The 18,176-nt window shown below is 40.5% G+C and overlaps 1 protein-coding gene across 2 annotated transcripts; it reads right to left on the bottom strand.

Annotated features, from left to right (window-relative positions):
- Positions 1–6,321: 6,321 nt before the first annotated feature.
- tent4a (terminal nucleotidyltransferase 4A) lies at positions 6,322–17,595 on the bottom strand. 2 transcript variants are annotated; one of them, XM_079570476.1, is made up of 13 exons: positions 16,226–17,595; positions 13,561–13,684; positions 12,728–12,774; positions 12,533–12,653; positions 11,732–11,839; positions 10,704–10,832; positions 10,409–10,622; positions 10,180–10,306; positions 9,999–10,102; positions 9,724–9,890; positions 9,409–9,567; positions 9,150–9,323; positions 6,322–8,983 (listed from the first exon to the last, which is right to left on the bottom strand). In XM_079570476.1, the coding sequence occupies exons 1-13, from the start codon at positions 17,026–17,028 to the stop codon at positions 8,825–8,827; spliced, it is 2,436 nt and encodes an 811-aa protein (XP_079426602.1). In that variant the 5' UTR covers positions 17,029–17,595; the 3' UTR covers positions 6,322–8,824. The 2 variants fall into 2 exon arrangements, with proteins under 2 accessions (XP_079426602.1, XP_079426603.1); XM_079570477.1 differs by having other exon boundaries at positions 9,270–9,323.
- Positions 17,596–18,176: the final 581 nt, after the last annotated feature.

The following is an 18,176-nucleotide window of genomic DNA, read 5'->3' as shown; positions in this document are numbered from 1 at the left end:
TTGCGTAAAAGCGGCGCATCTATGTTTACATTATGGTAATAGCCACATGCGTGTTCGGTTTACCGACGGAGAGAGTCTAATCAATACAGCGCGTAAAGGCAGGAGGAAATACCAGGTCGAAATACGTGCATTAAAAGTTTCCTAAACAGAGTGAAGAGGTGGAGATTTACGGACAGAAAAATGTTTGAAACAATGGACTGGACCTACAGCGCAGACGGGCGGCCTCCAGAACGACGATGTGTACGAGCTGATTAATCAACAGGAATCTTGGGGCTTTTCGATGTTTCAAGGTGTTCACACAAAGTTTACAGCATTTAGTGGCTAGTTTACGCATCCGCACAGAGCCCAGTGACAGCGGGACTGAAGGCTACGCAGAATCTACTTTGAGCAGGGGCGAATCTGAGTATACAGGGGCTGGGGCAGTACAGGGGAACCACTGATAGAAAAACTGCCAGAAACTAACAAAAATAAAAATATTATTTTATATTTACCTTTCAGACTGCAGGGAAAAGCAGCTCATATTTAAAATACTATATTTCATATTTTTTAAGTCGCCCCCCGGGCCCCCTTCCTTAAAATGCTGTCCCAGCAATTTTGTACATAGACTGTTTATTCATAATACATATATTTTGAATGTTGTGCCGTTTAAATATTAATTAGACTTTAAATCCAAATCCATGAGTTTTTAAAATTTGATTTCAGCCTAAATTTTCAAAATTACTATATCTTGAGAAAGCACTTATTATTTTCAAGATTAAACACATGAAAAGTAGACACGCTGGCTTGACTTGACAAAAGCTATGACTTGACTTGACTTGACTTGACCCCATGACCGATTGACTTGGACTTACTTGAGACTTGAACCTTCACGACTTGACTCGAGACTTGCATTTAGTGACTTACTCCCACCTCTGCGAGTTGGTCTACTCTAGGTACTTTAGCCTAGAGGAGCAAATGCAGAAAGCTGAGAGGGACAAGTTCCTAGTTCTTAATTGACCAGCATGAAAGGGTTTCACCAGGTCTTTCCAAGAAGGCTTCATCTTCTGATGAAATGACAGGACTTCAATTAAGATCGAAGCCCCCCAAACTGAAAGGAGAGTTGAAGCTGAGAGGGACATGTCCTTAGTTTTTGACCAGAATGAGAGGGTTTCACAAGGTCCTTCCAAGAATGTGTTTCCAAGAAACGACCTCCTTAATGACTCACAGCAGAGAGAAAAACTTTTGCTTGAGGAAATAGCTCGCCTTAAAGAGGAGGTCGCTACAGAAGCCAACTAAGGATAGAAAGCTGATGATGAACGGGACATGACGCTGGTAAACCTGAAACTTGAAATGTTGTTCCAGGCTGCAGCAGCAAAAACACGAGAAGAGGCTGTACAAAAGCAAATTGATGACCTCAAAGAACTGAAAGAAGCTGAGAGAGACAACTTCACCAAGTCTCAAATCGGTCTCAAAGAAAGGTTTGAGGAGGAGAAAAAGACAATGGAAGAAGAGATTTGTCTTCTAAAAGAAGAAGTTGCCAATGAAGCCAAGTTAAGACAGAGAGCAGAGGACAATAGATGCATGACTTTGATGCAGCTGAAGCTTGAACTGGCAACCCAGGCCTCCGTGGCTAAAGTGGCTAAAGCAAGAGAAACTGTTCTGCTGAAAGACATGGAGGACCTGAAGAGATGTCAGGAGCTTCAATCCAAATTGTACAATACACAACTACACCAGCTTCTCCAGGAGCAGGGCACGATGAAAAGTGAACTCCAGGGTGAAATTGCTACTTTAAAAGAAGTGCACACCAATGAAATTAACCAATAGTGGAAAAATGAAAGCGCTACAAGAAGAATTGGAGGAAACCAAGGAGGCCCTCAAAAACTCTGAAAAGGAGACGGCCTCATTCACAAAAGAGACTTTTGAGCTTAAAAAACAGATTATGGACAAGAATGCAGAAATAGAGGCCTTGAAGAATGAGGTTTATCAAAGGACTGACAGCTTAGAAAAGGTGACTGTAGCTGCGAGTCAAAAATCACAAGAGTGGGACATGGAAAAACAGACATTCTTGAAGGACACTGAGCGGCTGAGAAATAAGCTGCAAAGGGACAAAGCAGAGTCTAAGTTGGAGAAGCAGACACTCTTGAAGCAAATAGATGAGTTCAAGGGTACGCTGCAAAACAATGAAGCACAGTCTATGTTGGAGAAGCAGACACTCTTGAAGCAAATAGATGAGTTGCAAAAGAAAGAGGCAGACAATCAAGCCTTGAGAGAGACATCTGCAAAACTTGAAGCGGAATTGGACAACGTAAAGAACAAAACTGTTGTGCTTGGCCGTCACTTGAAAAAAGAAGCTGAGCAGAAAGCCCGAATGGTCGAGCAGATTCAGCGACTGAAGAAACGGATTAAAGAAATGACAGAGGAGGCCGTCCAGACATCCACAAACTGGGAGGTGGAGAAAACCTCTCTTGAAAAACCTTGTGAACAAATTTAGAGAAAAAGAATCTGAAAAAGAAGCCTTGATGAAGAAAATCAAACAAGTGGAACAGGAACAAAAGGCCTCCCACAAACAAGCCATGTCTGAACTTCAAGAAGAGAAGGCATGTATGCTGAAGGAGACACAGGATCTCAAAATGGCGTTGAAGAGGAATGGCGATGTGACCGAGCAGCTGCACAAGATGGTTTAGAGCTCTGGACCAAGAACTGGAGAAGAAACAGAGGGCGTGGTTCAAAAGACTGTTTCGCCATTGACTCCCTTAAACATGTATTACTTCTACTTATTATTAACTTCTGAGAATAAATGAACTGAATTTAACCACTCTTTTTTGTTTTATTTACGTAATAAGGATGCAAACAGCTATGGTTATGGTCCATTTAAAGATGACTGATTAGAAAGACAAATTTGCAATTAAACAAAAATAAATACTTAAATCACATTTACATTTTAGATGGGTCTTTTGGTGGTTTAAAATTACAATATTTACAATGACATTATCACCACATTTGATACAACTTCCTTACAGCTGAAAATTTGACCAAAAAACACTGCATTCTTTTCTCATGAAAATCCAGAGAGGACCTTTGATTATTTACCTGTCCCCAACAGTGTTGGGCATGTTACTTTAATATTGTAATAAATTCTATATTAGTAGTTGCAGCTTTAGAAATGTAACAACAACACTACTTGGAGTTACTTCTGAGTTATTTCTGGGAAAATAGAAACTGAAAATAGTAATAATGCCACTGAAAACAGGTGCAGTCAAAGAGTTTCTTTTCCTTCGCTTTCCAACTTGATTTGGTGCTGCACTTTATTTGGGGTGGGTTTGGCATTTTTTCATTAACACATTTTAATGCACTTGTAACTTGAGTTACTTAAATTGTAATGACTAATATATTACATATAATGTATTCCTCCGTTACTGAAAAAAAGTAATATATTTTTGTAACTCGTTACTTTTGTAGTATATTACCCACAACACTGGTCCCTAAACACATCCCTTTGTAGCAGTAGTTAATAGTGGCCCTCTGCTGATGTCATGTTGATCTACTTAACAACAAAAATTCTCATGACCACATTTGGAAAGTGTAACTAAATGCTTCTGCTGATTAATAAAGATAGCATAACTTCAAACAGCATAGGAATTGCTTGTTATTTTTGTTCCTAGACGACCATAACCTAACCCATAACAATTTAGAACATAAAATATTAACAAATAATACCATCGTATTATAGAAGCCATCATCCAGCAATGAAGATAATAATAGGATAATGATTTCTACATAATCAAGTTTTCACATTAGCCACAATCACAATCACAATCTTTCTGTCCCCATCCCAGTAGCAGTGTAAGGGCTTGAACTACTGCATAGCCATGCAGCCCAAACAGCCAAACCCATTCTATATTATTAGTCTTCGACTCTTGTCTCATCTGTCCTGTCTTATACTCTACTTACAACATTCAGCCAAGTGTGGAAGCAGCTGATGTCTGACTTTTGGGAGACCTGTTCATCCAACTGTGCACGAATCCTTTCATTTAGGAGAGACATGTCAGGTTATAAATATGTTCTTGAGATTGATAAAAACAATCCCAAAACTGAACATGCTTTAACCCCTAACAATTTGTAGAACATAAAATATTAACAAATAATACCATCGTGGATCCGCTCCTACCAGCAGAGGGCGCACTATCACGGCAAATCCGCCACACCGTCGTGGATCTGCCTCGGCTCCGGGTCTGCAGCTTTCTATAATGCAGATAAAACCACATAGAAGCCATCATCCAGCAATGAAGATAATAATAGGATGAATAGGATAATGATTTCTACATAATCAAGTTTTCACATTAGCCACATAATCAATACACTGCACATAGTGAAGAAAGGCACTATAAGCACACTGGGCCCAAGCATAAAGGACCACACTCAAACACAAATGGCACAAGTCTAATGTGTGCTGTTGTGATCTTTGCAGTGTAGGCCTACTTTAGCTCTTAACTATGACAGGCGAGTTTGAGAGGAAAAACTGGGACTTGAAGAGTGATAATAGCCTTAAGTGCCTTTTGAAATTAATCTGAGACAAACACTTGCCCAACTACATGTATTGGCAAACTAAACAGAATAAAAATAGGCTATAGCGAAAGTAAATTGAAAACATTATTTTGATGTTTGAGGTTTGCTTACCCGACCCAGAAATGATGCCAATGCCACTACAGCGCCATCTAGTGGGGCATAGTAGACTAACAACCAATATAAACATTTATTGTACAGCATGATTCAGAAACTAAATAGAGTTTCCAACAACACTTTTATTTCAGCCACAGAAATGGTGGTGAATAAATGGCTGCAGGGGGAGTCCCAGGAGTCACCAGATTCACACATCTTTATTATTATTATTATTATTATTATCGAGAAAGTCCCCTGTAGTAGAGTGGCTAAGGACATGATTCATGGTCTGACCTTATTCCAAGCAAAGGCACATCGACAATTCGAACTGTAAACCATGTTTTTATATAACTAGATATTTTCCTCCAGATTAAGGTATGTTTCTAGAAAGTTACTTTTTGTGATATAATGCAAGACCAATGACCCCCCCACGCGCACGCACTGCACGATGTTGGAAGACAGTGACAGAATGAGAGCGCAGTGAGGAAACTCGGTCTTAACACACTAATTCTGCATCAACACCCTCCCACGTATGAAGAAAGGGGCACCAGCAGCGTCAGGAGGATGCAGAAATGAAGGGAAAACACAAGGTTCTTAAAAGTATTGGTTTATGTAGGCTACATTGAGGCCCTTGACCATGTCTGCCTCAATAATGTAAATAGTCTTTTTATTGTGATATAGTAAATTAATAGAATTATTAGTTCTGTTGCAAGACTGGAAAAACAAACATAATATATTACTATTCATCCAACCTTATAGATCTCTACCTCTCTCCTGATTGTTTTAGCTATTTGAAAACCCCACTATAGAACTTTGCAACTAATCTTTCTGTCCCCATCCCAGTAGCAGTGTAAGGGCTTGAACTACTGCATAGCCATGCAGCCCATAACAGCCAAACCCATTCTATATTATTAGTCTTCGACTCTTGACTCATCTGTCCTGTCCTATACTCTACTTACAACATTCAGCCAAGTGTGGAAGCAGCTGATGTCTGACTTTTGGGAGACCTGTTCATCCAACTGTGCACGAATCCAACGTCAAGTTATAAATATGTTGTTGAGATTGATAAAACCAATCCCAAAACTGAACATGCTTCATCCTTCAATGAAAGGCTGATCGAGGTCATGAAAGTCAATGGATCTTGGCTACACTCGACTTTATTTTTTTTATTTTTTTTACAAAATAATAGGTTTACCAGCCTCTCCTCTGAGCGTTAGTATGATACCGCCCCCTAGTGCCTGGTGACAAAACATACATATTTCCCCCTTATGAGTTAAGTGCCTTTGAAATTGTTGAATGCATTCAATAAACAACTAATCCCCTACTAAATTAGCTCGAGGTCCCCAAACCTTTCCTTCGTAACTTTCGACATATGTATGTCCAGGGTCGGACATGCGCAGTCATTGCTCTGGAAAATGTTAAAACATGAACACAGGTTGTCTGTTTACAAAGCAGATCTGATCAATGAATCAACAATGTTGCCATCTTCTTTCAATGTTATTCAAATAATCTAGATTTTTTAATTCTGCTTTAGAAATTATGTATATTGAGAGGATGAAATGACTTTGGGGTCCAGACTAAAGCCTCTGGAGGTCTGGATCTGGACCCAGGTCCGCCAGTTGGGGACCCGTTTTAAAGGTTGCTTATTTGTAAACATGTCAACATAAAAAAACAAAAGACACATTTTGGTTGGATTTTAAAATGTTTATTAAAAAATAAAATAGAAAAAAATATATTTACATAAAAATGTCCAAAAACAAATTGCTGGCTAGTGGTTTCCTCATTTTGAGGGCCACAGCTCACATGACTAAGCCAGGTCACAGTGGGGCTGCCTCCACTCTAACGACAGCCGCCAGGTTAAAATCCACCATTGTGTCCCAATGGAGCATAGTACATTGCATCTACATGTTCATGTGTACACAAAGTCTCAGTGGTCTGAGCTTGTCTCTGTTGCCCTGGTTTCTTCACACTCACACCAGACCCGAGAAGTGAAGGCATTATGGCAAAAGCACAAGCTGAACCTTTGTCTAAGCACTTCCATCAGTGTCAGTGGAGAGAAAACTCAACGGGAAGAGTGAACCATGTTGGACTGTGGAAATGGACAGAGATTGTTTTAATCCATACTGAGGACACCATCAGTCTTTGCTGTGAACATAGTCAATAACTTTTCATCACCATCATCATTGCCGCTTCTTAATGTGGCATATGATTTGAATCAATTTACTACATTTAGGAATTTAGTACATTGAACTTGCTTCCAAATTAATGGTGGGGAAAACATGAGAAACATATACCCCTCTGAAATCACCAAATTGCCCAAATTTAGGCTTTTCTGCTCAGTAATGAATAAAAATAGCCTTGTGTAATTTATGTGGATGCTTGGCTCTTCTGTGCTTCTCTTCTGTAATGATGCAAGGTACAGGTTTTGACCAATTAAGAGTCGCCATGGTTTTTTACCAAGAAACTAAACACCAATAGTGTAATAGTGCAAAAAAAAAAAAAAAAAAAGGAACAAAAAAAAAAACTAAACACAGTCATTGTAGAGGGTAAGGAATAGCTGGGTCACCAATTTGTCCTATTTGCGTGCATCTACAGAGAGCAAGACGCTTTCTGGGTGCACTTGCTTATCAACCGTTGTGTGTTTGATTAAAAACTAGTGGTGGCAAAGGTCATGAATCTCACAATTATTTCAGTTAAGTTACACACAACACAGACTCATATCCAACCACAAAGGGAACAGCCCCGCTACTTCACATCTGACAGAGGCCTTCATACAAGTTCAAGATGAGGGAGGAGGCCACTGGTCATTCTAATCGTTGGCTTTTTCAGAGTCTAATGCTTTGTAACATTACTCAAGTCCAACAAGCAACGTTTGTCAGTGGAAAAATAGAAAGAAATGGCAAACAAAAGACCAGACAGGAGACACAATAATTAAGTCCACTTGCATAGTAATAACACCGGTGTGTGTAAAGTTAGCGCCCAGTGCGGACAGTCCTTTCTGTGAGTGGGACATGCCCACTAAAAACAACATACACACACCCCACGTAAACACAATGAAAGGCATTGCAAACAATTAGCGGAAGTACCTGGCAATAAAATATACAAGATTCCTGAATGGAATCATAATAGAATTCCCTTTTACTATATTCAGAAAGACCTGCTCCCTTCTTTCCAGGCAGATTTTTACCCCTTCCTCTTCAGAATCCTGATAAGTACATGGATTGCGAACCAAGCCAATACCAATAGTGACCAAACTTGCAAAATAAATAGATTAGAATAATCAAGAATTCCAGGATAGAAGATAACATCTCCCTCCTTTTGGAAGAAGTTTGGCATTGGCAACTGTTCGCCTTCTCCTGGTGTAAACATATAGTAATAGAATGTGGCACAACAAAGATACAAGTACAAGGTGCAGGCACAATGTTAAGAATGCTCTGAGCTCAATATACTTAAACAGAAGCTTCCATCGTATTGGCAATGAAGAAACATCTGCATGTCCCAGAACAACGTGTTGATCACTTTCTCCCTTGCATAGCATGACAACAAACTTCTTATGTGACAGAGCTTCCCTCTGAAGTTAAAGGACACAGGGGCAGAATGAGGCAGAAAAAAGGGGTAGGGCCTTTCTGAATGTCCATCTCAAGACAAATGAGACACAGCAACACACACATTCAAATACGATAAAAAATAGAAGTGATGAACACACTCAAGATGCTGCCTGGAGAAAGGTCTGTAGTCAAATAAAAACCCTACAAACATAAAATAATATAAAATGCCTTACATTTATGCAAAAAATTAAATAAGCATTTACTTTAGTTTCAAAAAGTTAAACATTATTGCACCAAATTAAACCTTTGTTCTGTGATAAAGTAACACTACCACAAGCAGCTTGGCTGCAATAGGCCTGACAGGGTCAAACTAACTTGGCAAAAATTCCAAGTTCCTTAGATGACCTGAATAAAAAAAAATACTGCAAGTAAAAGGGAAACAAGGTTCTGCAAGATAAGACACAGAAACAAGAATATGTGGAAATGTGAAGGTTGGGCTTCCAAGAGGAAAATGCAGCGCTGAGTGCTGCAGGTCTGGTCCTCTGTTTGAGGGTCCCGTCTTCTTCAAGACAATCTAAGCGCTGATGCTTGCACCAAAGAGGCAAAGGAAGAAACAAAGGGGAGCGACAGAGTGGCTTCTATCTGCTGAGGCTGACTGGGAGGCTGTCTCGTTTTCTACGTCTCCAGGTGTTGCGGTGATACTGCGTATGTGTGTGCACATGTCCACGGTTAGCCAAGACAGCATTGTTGACCAGTGGGGGGTTATGGAAGCTCTTCATGTTGAACTTGACTCCATTCTACAACAGTGAACAGGATAGGACAAAAACAACACTATAAATATTGTATATGGTTTAGCCATTTCTTTGTAGGGTTAACAGGTGAGCCAAACTGGAGCAGGATGGCAACAAGATGAGCAGAGTCAGATTTGGGCATTACAATGGTCATGTGTGGGTGCCGTCCTACCTTGTGAGTGTAGCTGGAGGGGGGGCTGGACAGAGGCTGGGGGCTGGAAGGGGCAGGGACATGAGCATGGGCTGGGGAGTGCAAGTGGAAGAAAGGGGGGAGCCTGGTGTCTATACACACCTGTCTGCCAGGTATAGAGTGCATTGCTAGACCACCGGCCAGTGAGACGTGAGCCTGGAGAGGGAGCATAAAATCAGTAAAGCAGCAAAAAATGGTTAATTCTTGCATTCGCACTGTTGAAAGTCCATCATAATGATACCTGTGAAACTGGAGGTATGAGGAGAGGATGTGCTCCTAAGTTGGGTTTGCCAGATGCCATGTTGAATCCTGGAGGCAAAGCCAGCCCCAAATGTTGGAAGGATGGGTAAGGGGGAAGAGGAGGCGGAGGGTTGGGACCCACCGGAGCAGAGTCAGAGTCCTGTTCAAATATAGGGTGTGTTCAGGTGAAACAACCATGGAAAATGAACCTCAAAATTCTGTAATAACAGTTACACTTTGTTTTCAAGGTGCCTTTTATTGTCATTATACAACAGCACAAGAAACTTGATGTCTCATAAATGATTGTTTTTCTTACGTTGTCTGATCCTGACAGTGAGGACACGGAAGAGGCAGAGGAGTGCTGCTGAGGACTTGATATAGACATGGGGGAGTCTGCGCTGGGCGGGGATACGGAGTCCCTCTGCTGTTCCTCAGTGCTTACACAACTGGACTCCTGTCCTGAAACTGGCTCCTTCTGAGGTGCTGATATTGGAAGAATAACTCAAAATGAATGTCAAAATTACATTAACACGATTTAAATCATTCTAGGCACCGTGGCGTTTTTATTCTGGGAAAAGATTTAGCATTTACCCCTGTTGTCCGTTTGTGACAGGTCTCGGCCGCCCCATTTCTTAATAATCCATTCTCTGTAATCAATAACTTCCTGAGTCAGTCGGATGATTCTGCCTAAGGTGCTGCAAGAAAAACACTCAAAATGTAAAAACAATGACAAGTATTAACAATCAACAAACGGCGTGCAGTGAGATCTGACCTTTCAGAGTCTTTATTGGGATATGATCGCGCGAGTGGAGACACAGCGTGACTCAGGACAGTGTATGCATAATCAAACACTTGTTTGACATGCAGGGCACCATATGAGCCCCTGCCGACATCATTTCCTACATGAAAATAAATACAGGGAATCGTAATTATCAATACACTCTTGCTAAGAAGTACAGTATCTCAGAAAAGCTCAAGCATTGTAGCATTTTGTTTCTTACCTGGGAGTAAGGGGTCTTCGATACACAGCATTGAAGGCCTGGACCCATTTGTCATAGACTTCATGATCTCTTCTTTGGCAATGTATGCTCCTCCATTTTTGATGCGAATCCCTGTTTTAAAGTAGTTAAAATGGCGACCATACAACTCAAAGAACTCAATCAGTAAGACGCCCAAGTTCTCATTTGGATAACGTGCATCAATGCGAGGATGAAGCTAATGGAGAGAAGACAGTAAAAGTTTAACTATCATTATGGCATGACTTTGAGAGCAAAGCAGGATTTGGTCCTAGTGTACCTGTAGGAAACTGATGACCATGAGGATAAGGCTATAGGAGCTGATTCCTCCAGTGAATACTTCATTTAGGTCTCTCTGCAGCAAAAACTGCTTTAGCACAAAGATGAGGTAAGGCAGAACAGGATACTTCTGGTTGGAAAAAAGAAAAAAAACACAAAATTGTCAGTGTGTCAGTATATGCTTACATGGTTAACTAATATATAAAATCATCTTCCAACCAAGCTACTCTCTGGAAAGGTAGACAGGATAATGTTTATACTCAGACGTTCTAAGAATAAACATGACAAGTATGTTACTTTTCCTATAGAAACAGGCCGTCTCACCTCTTAGCTGTATGAGTGTGCATTATCTGAGCCAAATGAGCAACAGCTCCGGACTGACCTTTCAAATATTCTCTAAAGAAGTGCGAACACGACTGGGAGGGGTTCAGCTCCCAGTGTTTGCATGAGAATCTGGTATGGGAGGATTCACCTTAAGGTGACCTTACATTGACAAGACAGCACTGGAGCGTGATCCACCCACGCTTTAACAACATCCACCAACACTGCACTGATGCGGAGCATGGCTGCCGACAACAGGCCTTCAAGCTCCAACATGTATTACTACGGAATATGTAAGAACAGGACAGAGGCTGACGAAGCTGGCTGAACATCCACAGAGCGACTTCCTCAGTTTTTAGTTGTTCCTCATTAGTCAAGAGTTGAAACATATTCAAATAAAGTTAAACCACTCTCACTTTAGGATAAAGAAGTTGAGCCATAAGGGCAATTTAAGTGAAGCTCTTTGAACAACACTCACAAGGGGAAGTTCCAAAGTCTAAATTTAGACAGCCGTCTAAAATTGTAATTATATGTCACTTGTGACCGCTCTAGAAAGATGTTAGAACAAGGGACTCCCTTCCTTCCTTCCGTGGATCGTCATAATCTACAAGCATATATTACCTTTTGAGCTCCCCCACAATAAAGTTTCAAAAGAGTTTCTCACATATACATTTACTGTAAATACCAAAAATAAGAGACTTGTCTTACCTTAACATAATCTTTAATAAAGCTGGCTGCTTTGACTCCAGTCTCCACATTAAAACTGATGTCTACTTTCACTTCAGTTTCCTGGTCTGTCAGCTTAATGATTGGCACCTGGGTGAATGAGACAATAGTAACAGATTAATGCAATGGTCCTAAAGTTACATGTGTCTAATTGAGCTCAGAAATGTACAACTTGTTTAATGTCACTCAAACAGAATTGGTTTGCAGCGTGCAGAGGTCAAAGCACGCACTTAATAGAACTGCGTGGGCAATTTTTATTACGGTCTATTCAGTGATTATTGCTCAATTTCTAACTAAATGCTGGCTAGTTAGCACAATAAATATGGTTCAACGTCAATAACATTCAGTGACCAGATGAAAGACACAACAGATTGTCCCTGACAGCAGCGAAAAACGAACCCATTGCCCTTTTGTGTTTTAACCCCTTCTTCCCCAAATGAGCATTTTGTTATGTTTTCTGGTTGTAATCCTAATTGCAAATCTGTAACTATAAGACATTTGCTACACCTCATTAATCACTATATTGAGACAGATGGGATCATCAGTTGGAATCTAATTAAAATCACTGCAGCAGTTGACAGACATCTGTCAGGCACATTTTAGAGCAACATCACTCGTCAAGAGTCAAGACAAGAGACATGCCTTTAAACATGTTTAAATAATATCATGACCGGTAGAAACAATTGTATGTTCATTCAACTCAAAGCAATTAGGTTTATTACAAATAAATACGTTTTTGAATTGTTAAAAAATGAACTGCAGTTGGTCTGAAGAGGAACTTACTGTAGCTTTGTCAAGCACTTTGATGGAGAAAGGTTCTGCAACGTTATGTTTGCGAAGAGCTTGCTCTAACTCATGTAGTGGAGGTCGCTCCCATTTCCCAAAAACCACCAGATCAATGTCACTAGGGCACAAAAAAGTGATTATACAGCGTGTATTACAGAAGTAATTAGATTTCTGTTGCAGACTTGCTCTTACCTGGTTGGTAGGTACAGTCCTGTACTAAAGCTGCCAAATATTTGAACCTGAGGACGCAAAGACAAGTAAAACATAAACGGAAATCCAAAAGTTTGATCACAAAGACAGACCTAACTTGATAACGCACTTAGTAACGGCAGAAATGACTTACATAATCTTAGATTGTCTCAAAATAGAGAGAAAAAAAGCCTATTAAGTATTTCTGGGTTTCACTTCAAACACAGCCAACAGAGAGCGCTGCCAATGCACTGTTCTCTCAAAAGGAAGCTAAGTGAAGTTCCCTCAGTCTGTGACACGGCTACAGCACACAGTAAGTCTAGGATTAATAGGTGGAAATGAAAAGAGCCTACAAATCAGCGGCTCAATCCATTTACCTGGCAGTCTGGCTGAAGTGATGGAGGCTGGTGGCCAATAAATCTCGTATGCATGTGTTTTGCATGATTAAATATTGGCAGAGGTATTTTCACCACCGTGTCAGAGCAGCATCTACTTTATTCTTCTTTTTTAATTGATAGATTGAAATATTATTTTTGAACAAACATAAAGCTAGATGTCTGTTGAAATGAAAATGATTGCACGTAAAAATGTATATTTTTAACATCAAGATTCAGTTCCCACTGTGCACATTTTGAGCATCTCCAGGAGCATTAACAAGAGGAATAAGATACATTTTGAACTACAAAACTAATACAAGCATTGCATGCATTATACAGCGTCTGAACGTTTACAGAGGAAACAATGTTGCCTGAACATTGTCTGCCACTGTGACTGCCGCTTTTACAATTATTAGAATTGCGGGTGAGTGTGCAGCCTTAGCTCCATGTACAGCTTACATCTGAAGTGGGCCAGAGCTCCTTGATGATCCGTTCTATTCGGTTTACCACCTCTTTCCTCATAGATTCTTCTTCTGACCGGGGAGACATAAAGTTGTAGAAGTCCATTATTTCCTCGTGGAGCCTGCACAAAAACAGAAAATAAAAAGTTTAATTCTATTCCTTGTTCTTCTCTATTTAAACTAATTAATCAGCAGGGCCTCCTTTTCACACTTTGCATCTGGAAGAAATACGTTTATTTGACCACGCACAAACAAACAGTCTCTCAGCCTCTCCAAACACAGCAGCTCTACTTGATGTCAGTGTGAAGCACAGACTGGAGGAGTCTCTGTCACAATTTATTAACCAACTTTTGCCCCAGAGGAAGAAGAAGAAGAAGATCTTTAGATATTTAGAGGAAAAGCACTCTGTTAGTTTCACTTAAACTACTTCTTTGCTACTAAGGCGAGGGCACATGGCTCTTTACTAACAGTAACGGCGACAACCCATAAAAAAAACCTTTAATGTAAACAATATTTAGTGATCATTTTAATGTCACTTTCAACCATAAGTCATTGTCTGTCATAACAAGATGTTATCAAAAAGGCATGTAACTCTAAGCTCACCAACCCTGGAGAAAAACTGCAGCAAGCCAAAACTTGCACCTAATCTTGTGCAACTCCTGGAAAAAAAAAAGAACATTAAAACCAGCAGCTTGTACAACTCTTTAAAGAAATAACCCAGATGGGTGTAACTCCCAATTATGAACATCACAAGTACCTGGGATGCATGAGAAAGTTTTCCACAAAGCTTTGACTCCCTATAAACAAAATAAGTGCTTAAGTCTTAAGGAGTAAATGGCTTCAATCTCCTTTTGGACAAGTTACATGCAGTGTGTCAGAAAGCAATCTAGTCATTGTTAGTACTCAATTAATTACTCATATTATTGGCCTCTTCACATAACATAAACTACGTGACTTAAGTGGAGTTCACCTTGGGGAGACTGTAGCCAAAATTATACTCACACAATAACACAATTAGAGAAAATGACTGGCGTTTCCTCTTAATACTTTATACGTAAAGGTTTACACATCAAGTTCAGCATGTACGGAACAAAAAGTATTAAAAAAAACTATTCATCAAGTTCATGTAGAAATGTGGAAAGCCTTGAGCTACTCGGAAAGGCCCTGGAGAGCTACAGGTAATTCGTGAGCTGCTGCCGGCCTTAAAATTTAGAAAAAAAATGCAGTGGTTACAGACACTTAGAGATGTTGCTGTGTCCTAATGATAAAGTGTAAAAAGCCCTCCAAGGTTTTACTTGTCTTGGACTTTTTTTTTCCTTTGAAAAAAGTCAACATGCTGGTTTTTATGGTAATTTTATATGTTATTTTTTAAAATGCACTAAAGCAGGGGTCTCCAACAGGCCCGCGAGATGATTCAATCCGGCCACTCACTTGTAGTGTACAAATTCCTGAGTATGTGGAAAAAAAGAGCAAGTCTCTAGCCCATTCGTTTGCAGAGTTATGAATTTTTAAAGAAATAACCAGAATGCTCGACAGGACAGTTGTGTGTATGATACTGACATAATTGGAGAACACGATATAAACAACACATTATAGCCACGAGGTAAATGGACCGTCTGCCCTAGGGCTGCTGTGGCTACAATAGGAGCTTACCACCACTGAGTGTGGAGTGAATGCATAATGACTACAATGTAGCAGACACTTGTGACAGAGGCTTGTAAAATGCAATACAAGAGTAAGACGTTTTTATGAGGCTACAGTCCAGCTCATTATTATTAATTCATTGAAAAAAATATTTTTTCCCCAAATAAATCATATTTTATTGAAGCTTTTTTTACTATGGACCCCGGCAATACATTCCTGATATACTTTGGCCCCCAGGGAAATTTACTAAAGATTTGAAAGCTTAAAAAAGAAGAAAAAAGTTATTTGAAAAAAATAGATTTAATAAAATAGTTATATAAAGCAAAATGAACCAACTCAAGCCATATTTATAATCTTTCCCTTAATAACCGTTACATTTATTTACCGGGGATTTTCTTCACAGGGATGAACTGTCACAGCAACGTAAAGCAATGTTTAGCTTGCCTGCTAGCTCACAATCTATATAAAAAAAAACGTTACAAGCATTAGACCTTGTAACAGCCAGGTCTAATGCTTGCTGTTACAAAACAAGGTGCTAAAGGGTATAACAAAGTCCATTCCACAAATAGAGGGAGAAAAAATATCAATGTGGAGAAAGAATAGATCATAATCTCTGCTCATCCTGATGCTGCCATTCAAACCACGTTTAGAGAAGGCGGCATCCGGTGAAACCCCTTCAAAATAAAACTGAAAAAAAAAAAAAGTGCCGTACTGTCATAGCAAAGAAATATGAGCATGCCAGTCCTAAAACAAGCAACCTTTTTTTTTCTTAAACAGGAATGTTCAACACGTTTTTAATAAAGATGTTTGGTTTTTTTACTGAAAGTTTAATTACACACGCACTTCCGTTTAAAAGCGTTGTAGTAACAGAAACCTCTCAGTTAATTGTAAATGCATTGTAATACTATAATAAGGGTAGCTATTATATGCTCAAATATTGTCTATGCATAAAAGCACATTGCAAACTCACAGCCGTACATACAATAAAAAAAAAAAAATCCGCAAGGAAAGGCTCTTACCCAAGGACCCCGGGACTGTACTTCCTCGTCTTCCAGGGCGTCCAGTAGCTCACATAATTGCCATTCGTGCAATTCGAAAGCAAGTAATTCATGCCATAAGTGCTGGCCTTGTTGTCACCTTTCCTCCGGCCCGGGTGGTGACTGTGGGGGTGATGAACAGGTACGGACACAACCTGGTGGCGGCTCGCGCAAATCTGCTGCAAGTTGTACGCCGACTGTTCCCGCAGACGCTGATGGTGGTGCTGATAGAGATTTACATTGTCCATGCTGTCGCTCAAGTGCAGAAGCAGATTGGCGGTCCCCATGTTCATATTACCCGTAACACTTCCACCTATAGTAGTCCTTTCAAGTGTGTTGCTGGAAGAAGAAGAAGAAGGGGGGCTGTCCGGCCCGGATTCCTGCGAAGATGCCGAGGAGACAGATCGCGTTTTGTGATTTTTGCCCTCGCTCGGGTCCGTGGAGCTCGTAGCGGTGGATGAATCTTGTGCATGCCCGTTGCAAAAAAGCGCTATCCCCGGTGAGGACATCGCAGCGCCGCTTGCGATGCTGTGATGGCTGCTGTTCACGCCGCCTGTAACGTTACCATTGCTGCCGTTGCTGCAAATGCTCGATGCCACCGCGGTCGCCACATTTTTGAGAACATCTAACGCTGCGTAATTCACACAATGGTTGTGGTTTTGATTATGGAGCTTCTGCTGAGCGGAGAGAGCGCGTACTCCCTGAGAGGTCTCCCAGACGTGCATCCATAAGGCGTTCGCAGGTCCTTTCTGTTCGGGCTGAATCCAAGCTACCCTCGGATCCATTCAACTTCTTTCTCTGGCAGCAACCCCCCCCCTACAAGTATCTAACAGCCACTTGCGAACCCGTTGTGTTCCGGTACAGCTTGTAGGGCCTTTTTAAAGGCCACAGCGCTAACCGGGACTATTTAAAGACTAGCATTTATATATTAAACCGAGCTAGGACCATTGATAAAGTGGTCCCCTACACCGCTAACTGGAAAATAGCTAAGCCGAATCCTACGGGAATTCAATATGGCGTATGCTCTCTTCAAATCCACGCGCATGCGCCATCTCAATGCTTTCTTTAAAACGATGACTGCGCCCCCCACACGCCCACACTTCACCACTGCGTGAATTATATTGATAAATGACACCGTGAATACGTTTCGAACTGAAAGGTTGACTATCTTTCGTCAGACTATTCTAACCTTTGCCACAGAAAAGGCCAAATGTTCCGCTCGTGCAAATTGTGGATGCGGCAGAAACATAGATGGGCAGAGAGCAGATGATCCAAAAGGGGATCCCCCCTTCTGCACAAGGCTGAATGGCTATCTTGGTTGTCAGTCAAGTAGGCTATTGCCATTTTCAAATACAAAATCTACATGTAATTTAATTTATAATAATAATATAATGCAAGAGTCTTATATAGCACTTTTCCAGATGCTCAAAGTCACCTTACAATTTTGTGCATTAGACACCATTCACACTATACGCGTGGTGGTAAGCTACTATTGTAGCCACAGCTGCCCTGGGGTAGACTGACGGAAGCGAGGCAACAACTCTCCCTCCGACCAACACCATCCACTCACTCACACACTACATTCACCCAGGCTTCCAGTTGTTGGGCTCGGGCATAGCAAAGGCACTACAGCCCCATTTATAATTTGTATGTATGAACTGTATGGATAAAATTGTGAATAAAACCAAAAACATACCACCATATGAAATAGCTAAAAGATTAGCTATTTAAATCTGTCAAACTGTAAATTAGTATTGTCTAAATCCTTCTGTTTGGTTTGCTAATTAATCATTCTATTATAATAATTCATCACGTTTAACAATAATCCAGACCCTGTCCCATGCACCACTACAGGTTCATGAATATTTGCAATGAAAGCAGAGTGTATAAGGATCAGTAGTGCCTTAGGATTTGTTTTCTTGTAAAAGAGATC

The sequence above is a fragment of the Gobius niger genome (genome assembly GCF_951799975.1).
Source record: "Gobius niger genome assembly, chromosome: 14".
Classification (NCBI taxonomy): domain Eukaryota; kingdom Metazoa; phylum Chordata; class Actinopteri; order Gobiiformes; family Gobiidae; genus Gobius; species Gobius niger.
This window is presented reverse-complemented; position numbering and strand designations above follow the sequence as displayed.